Source organism: Hyalella azteca, unplaced genomic scaffold (genome assembly GCF_000764305.2).
Source record: "Hyalella azteca isolate HAZT.00-mixed unplaced genomic scaffold, Hazt_2.0.2 contig7741, whole genome shotgun sequence".
In the NCBI taxonomy this organism is placed as follows: domain Eukaryota; kingdom Metazoa; phylum Arthropoda; class Malacostraca; order Amphipoda; family Hyalellidae; genus Hyalella; species Hyalella azteca.
In genome coordinates, this window is record NW_025937857.1 from 549,024 (window position 1) to 555,955 (window position 6,932).

Consider the following 6,932-nt stretch of genomic DNA (forward strand, 5'->3'; position numbering starts at 1 on the left):
ATTCAGAGTTTGAGCGAAATTTACCAGGCACAGACCAGCATTGTTCAACTACAGAAAAAATTGAGTGTGTCGATGCAGTGAATCCATTTTTGGTTGGTACTGCACAAGATCATCATTTACCTCAAGAGCATTCAACTTCCTTGCAGTCTGAACAAATCCAGCAACAAGAACTGTTGTCCCATTTACACCAGCCCAATTATCAAATTGGAACTGCAGTTCAAAATCAAGCACATCAATTGGGTTTTCCAGGCCAACTTCTAGTCCACCAAGAAACATCAAAACCTGATGAAAGGCAGTCTAAGACTCAATTCTTCCAAGCATCTGAGTTAAATTACTCCACTTTTGCCCAATCCCAGTTGACTTCAGCTCCTCAGTTACAGTTGAAAACCCTAAGACAATCTGGTCCTGAGAGATTAGAGTTAATTCATGGTGCTCCAGGTATTTTGTTGGCCCCCAATTCTCTTCCTGATTCAAATAAAAGTAGCCATCCAATACCTTATGTGGAGAACTTCCTGTATGATACGCAGGGAGGCTTTTTTAAACCTACTGCACCTCAAAATAAATCTTCATTATTAGGTCGCCAGCATCCTGCTGGTATTTTGCCACACAAGTCAACCCATCCTGGACCGAACGTGCAATTTGAGCCACAAATTGCAGCTAATTCTGATTACAACTTAGCTAAAACTGCTTCAGTTCAACGTGACCAGACATTTGTAGGAGAAAAATTCATAAATAACGTACCACGGCAGGACATAGGCTCGCTTCAAATAAACAACATACCACGGAAGAACATAGGCTCGCTTCAAAAGAGGAAACGGCCTCACCCTTCTTCTGACATGAACAACATGATGCAAAGCACTGCTGCTTCTGGTGGTGTTGCACCCACTGCAGCTCCTATCCACTACTATCGTGTGGGAGACCGTGTCTCTGCCACTGCACTGCAGCAGTTCCAGCTACAGCAACAACAACAACAGCAGCAACATCAGCAACAACAACAACAGCATCAGCAGCAAATTCAACAACACTTTCAACAACGAGTGAATGATATACTGCAGCACCAGTTGCAAAACAACTCAACACAACAACAGCAGCAACAATTGCTGATACTCCAACAACAACAACAACAGCAGCAACAACACAAGGCTCAAATACAACAGAGACTGCAGCAGATGCAGCAACAACAACAACAACAACAGCAAACACAACAGATACAGCAGCAGCAGCAACAGACACAACAGCATCAACAGAAAGCCAAAGAGATGATACACGCCTCGAACAAGAGTCCGGCAGCGCCTCCTGAGAAGTCAGAAGATCGCCCCATCGGCTATGGAGCCTTCGGTGTTGTTTGGTGAGTACATTAAACTTTTACTCGTGTAAGTAGGTATATTCATGCTCAGACTTTAAATACCGGTAATACTCATTATCTTAATGGATTGACGTTATTTGGTGAGTAGTACATTAAACTTTTACTCGTGTAAGTATATTCATGCTCAAATTTTAAATAATATTCATTATCTTAATGGATTGACAAGTTTTGTGGGATGTTGAGTAGTTTTATGTGGACATTATCCTCGTACGAGATTGTGAACACAAGTCATCGCTTGATTGATTGTCACGTGACCGTAATTACTTATTCGATAACACAGAGCCTGCCATGTTAAGTAATAATTGACTTAACAACGCTGGAGATATGTCCATGTAATAATTAAACTAGTGATTTACCAATTAGACACGATGAGTCAATATGACAATGACTGCATATCAATGCGATACGGAACTGACCGTATACCAATGGGTCAATGACCGTACATGAATGTGATACGGAACTGACCGTATCTGATTGCGATATGGAATTGACCGTGTATCAATGGGTCAATGACCGTATCTGAATGTGATATGGAACTGACCGTATCTGAATGTGATATGGAACTGACCGTATCTGAATGTGATATGGAACTGACCGTATCTGAAAGAACTGACCGTATATCAATGGGTCAATGACCTTATCTGAATGTGATACGGAACTGACCGTATACCAATGGGTCAATGACCGTATCTGAATGCGATGCGGAACTGACCGTATACCAAAGGGTCAATGACCGTATCTGAATGTGATACGGAACTGACCGTATACCAATGAGTCAATGACCGTATCTGAATGTGACCGTATCTGAATGTGACCGTATCTGAATGTGACCGTATCTGAATGTGACCGTATCTGAATGTGACCATATCTGAATGTGGTACGTAACTAACCGTATCCCAATGGGTCTATGACGGTATCTGAATGTGATACGGAACTGACCGAATATCAATGGGTCAATGACCGTATCTGAATGTGATACGGAACTGACCGAATATCAATGGGTCAATGACCGTATCTGAATGTGATACGGAACTGACCGTATATCAATGCGACACAAATGAGGCGAGTCTCGCGTGGCAGCTTTCAGGCCGTCCTTATCGTAAGCCCCTGCGGTGAAAGCTGCCGTCGCTCCCCCTCGTCTTTGTTTCCATTTTATCTCGATATTTTGCCTCATTCCCTCAATTCAATTGATAATTGTTGGCATTTAAATTAATAATTATGCTCTGAAGAAGAATTTGAGTTGGCCCAAACATCTTTACGTCCTGGTAATGCCCTAACATCGTTCAGAGACAGCGAGTTCTTTACTCACGGTATTCTTTGTTGGTAGCATCATTTTTTTAAAATACGAATACCATTGTAACCGAAAGGATTCCGCCTTCATTGCACAGTTTTCAGCGTGTAATTTTGATGCCTTATGCTGCATGGTTCGATAGCGAGTAAAGGAAATGACTTTAAGTTCTGGTGTCAGGGTTACAAATTGTGCAGTACCTTATCTGGGTAGTGGTATACCCTCAAGAGTCTCCCACACTTGAGAAATAAGTGGGACTTGGTCTAAATATCGATGCATTCTTTGCGGGTCATCCTGAGCACAGTTTCGTCCGACAAAAGGGCGTGTTAGTGCTACATGCAGAAGGTGTGTCACTGATTGGACAATATCACCAATACGTTTTCCGTGTGCAGCATTGAGGCGGGTGATTTTAACTGGGACTGGGGATAATTTTGGTGGAATCGAGGTTGACTTAGGCTAAAATTGATGGTATATTTGGCTAGGATTTGTGCAGTTCTGGGTCAATGACCGATTGACTGTTATTTTGGTTTGAATTGGTCTGGTTTGGCTAGGACGTCAACCTGAAAGGTAACTTTGGCCAATAAACACAAGCATTAAAATAAATGGTAGATGTAGGTCCATACCCACGGGCAAAGTGACCTAATTAACTTGAAAGACACGAACAGGAATGACTGCTGCTGCTGCTCGTTCTGATTACTCCCTGGCCACTGAACCGCCGATGTTCCACCAATGTGTTGGTGAGACTACCCTCCCTTCCACCACCCATATTCCACCAATGTGTTGGTGAGACTACCTCCCTTCCACCACCCATGTTCCACCAATGTGTTGGTGAGACACTTTGAGGTCTCTCTTGCAAGAATAATCGCCAACGGAGATTATAAAAGTTACAAATTTTGAACTTTGAAGTCTCTCTTGCAAGATTAATCGTCTTCGGAGATTATAAAAGTTACAAATATTGAACTTTGAGGTTTTATTAAGAAACAAGGAGATGCTGGAGGAGTTGGTGGAAGTGAGGCTCTAAGCTGCGGTGGAGCGACAACGAAAGTGGATCATCGTGTGACGCGCGGGTGAAAGTTGCCTGCGACGCGTGACGCGTGATGCTGCGCGTGACGCGTGATGCTGCAGTGCGCGTGACGCATGATGCTGCTGTGCGCGTGACGCGTGATGCTGCAGTGCGCGTGATGCGTGATGCTGCTGTGCGCGTGACGCGTGATGCTGCTGTGCGCGTGACGCGTGATGCTGCTGTGCGCGTGACGCGTGATGCTGCTGTACGCATGACTAATCACACCATACATAATATACACTGCCATATAATACTTACACCAGCTGCCTTATCAATGCTGCTGTGCGCGTGACGCGTGATGCTGCTGTGCGCGTGACGCGTGATGCTGCTGTGCGCGTGACGCGTGATGCTGCTGTGCGCGTGACGCATGATGCTGTGGTACGCATGACTAATCACACCATACATAATATACACTGCCATATAATACTTACACCAGCTGCCTTATCTGTGCATTAGCTGGACTTTTCTCTGTGTCTTCACACCAGCTGCTAGCTTCATTTGGTACCTGAACCTGTTGGCACGTAGGAATAGCATTGGACCTTTCTCTGCACCCGTACTAATGCTCACGTAGGAATAGCATTAGGCCTTACCCTCGTCCTAATGTTCACGTAGGAATAGCATTGGGCCCTACCCTACCTCGCCCTATCTATTTATCCCTGTGAAACATCCCGACAACGGTTGCCATCCCGTGCCGTGTCGCAATAATTTGAAATAATAGTAATATTATTAATTATGATCTTAATAATAATAATTATAAAATTCCCTAACCAATCCTCTACCGGCGCCCCCACGGGCCACAACATTACTGATGTTACTGAATGGTGATTTTTTTTATTAAGGTTTGTTATTTATTACGGGACTTGGAAGTTCGTTAATAGTGGGAATAAAATAGTTCGGTAATGTTAGTGAAAATAAGTACCCTTACTCGGGCTTATTGCGAGGGAAGGTGAGGGAAGCAGTGATACTATTGGCTGTTCGCCAGTGACGTCACGTTGGTCGTTTGTATATGGGTCGGTTACGGACGGGGTTAAACCAGACAAGGAGGTCGGGCGGGGTTCAACCAGACAAGGGGGTTCAGAAGGGGAGAGGTCAAGCCTGCGTGACGTCAAGCCTTATTTTCCTAGCGGCACTGGTGGACTAGTGGGGATATTAGGTTTTGTGCCCCGCCCTATGGGCTGCAAATGGGCGGATAGGCTCAGGTCTCGGCCAAATCTGCTAACAAACATTCCTCTTCCAGCAGGCTCCTCCATAAGATAATATGGGTGTGGTTTATTTGTAAGACCTCAATTCTCCAGCCTTGTACAGTCCCCACAGCCTGACCACAGCCTTGTAGTCACCCCAGCCTCGTACAGTCACCGCAGCCAGACTCCAGCCTTGTACAGTCCCCACAGCCTGACCACAGCCTTGTACAGTCACCCCAGCCTCGTACAGTCACCGCAGCCAGACTCCAGCCTTGTACAGTCGCCGCAGCCAGACTCCAGCCTTGTACAGTCCCCGCAGCCAGACTCCAGCCTTGTACAGTCCCCGCAGCCTGACTCCAGCCTTGTACAGTCACCGCAGCCAGACTCCAGCCTTGTACAGTCCCCGCAGCCTGACTCCAGCCTTGTACAGTCGCCGCAGCCTGACTCCAGCCCTGTACAGTCCCCGCAGCCAGACTCCAGGATTGTACAGCCACCCCAGCCTTGTACAGTCACCCCAGCCTTGTACAGTCACCCCAGCCTTGTACAGTCACCCCAGCCTTGTACAGTCACCCCAGCCTTGTACAGTCACCCCAGCCTTGTACAGTCACCCCAGCCTTGTACAGTCACCCCAGCCTTGTACAGTCACCCCAGCCTTGTACAGTCACCCCAGCCTTGTACAGTCACCCCAGCCTTGTACAGTCACCCCAGCCTTGTACAGTCACCCCAGCCTTGTACAGTCACCCCAGCCTTGTACAGTCACCCCAGCCTTGTACAGTCACCCCAGCCTTGTACAGTCACCCCAGCCTTGTACAGTCACCCCAGCCTTGTACAGTCACCCCAGCCTTGTACAGTCACCCCAGCCTTGTACAGTCACCCCAGCCTTGTACAGTCACCCCAGCCTTGTACAGTCACCCCAGCCTTGTACAGTCACCCCAGCCTCGTACAGTCGCCGCAGCTGGAGCAGTGAAGCAATCACTCAGGAAATGCCAGAGCAGCTGAAACTTAACCGTGGGCGCCTCAGGCTCGTCGTGTAGCGTCCCGCGTCTTAGCGTGTGGCTCGCGAATAAGTCTCAAGAATAGAGAATAAGTCTCAAGAATAGAGAATAAGTCTCAAGAATAGAGAATAAGTCTCAAGAATAGAGAATAAGTCTCAAGAATAAGTCTAAAGAACAGAGAATAAGTCTAAAGAACAGAGAATAAGTCTCAAGAATAGAGAATGAGTCTTAAGAAATAAGTCTCAAGAAATAAGTCTCAAGAATAGAGAATAAGTCTCATGAATAAGTCTCGAGAAATAAGTCTCAACTTCTTGGATTATTTATATTGTATTTACACTATTAATCCAGCGTTGTTGGTTCCAGCAATGTTGTAGATGAAACTATTTCCCTCGCCGTGGAATGAGTTAGGACAAAAATTGGAAATTTTTCGATATGTGTCAGAGACGCAAACATGACTTGCACAAACGAGTTGGTACAGTAGTTAATATTTCAGTGTATGAATTAGAAACGAAATGAAACATTTTGATGGAGTAAATGTGTTTCTTTGACCATGAATCATTCCAAGCAATAAAACCATGTATTACTTTGTATTAATGCACGCGACAATTATTCAGCATTCACATTACATGCCATAGAAATTTTACTTAATGTCTTTATTTTACATTTTACATAAATTTTACATTGCCATCACAAAACGAGAGCAACATAAGCCTTGTCCCGCATTAAGCTCATTTATATTCACATGTTGCATTTGCCTCGTTGTTCAGTATAGTGTGATGCACATGGGTTTTGTCTGAATTATTATTATAAGAGAATTTTATGCCTCGGCACCCTACCTAGTTCTCGAAAAATTTGATGTAGCTGTAGCAGCACTGCAGCTGTAGCATCACTGCAGCTGTAGCATCACTGCAGCTGTAGCATCACTGCAGCTGTAGCATCACTGTAGCTGTAGCATCACTGCAGCTGTAGCATCACTGCAGCTGTAGCATCACTGCAGCTGTAGCATCACTGCAGCTGTAGCATCACTGCAGCTGTAGCA

The 6,932-nt window shown here is 45.4% G+C and overlaps 1 protein-coding gene across 1 annotated transcript in view; it reads left to right on the plus strand.

The window, feature by feature from the left end:
- Positions 1-1,118: 1,118 nt before the first annotated feature.
- The window catches only part of LOC108677038 (serine/threonine-protein kinase NLK2), a gene marked incomplete in the record, with an annotated part of 25,116 nt that continues 19,302 nt past the window's right edge, over positions 1,119-6,932 (plus strand). Inside the window, 1 exon segment of the mRNA XM_018165188.2 lies at positions 1,119-1,348. Within this exon segment, the coding sequence (XP_018020677.1) occupies positions 1,170-1,348 (179 nt within the window).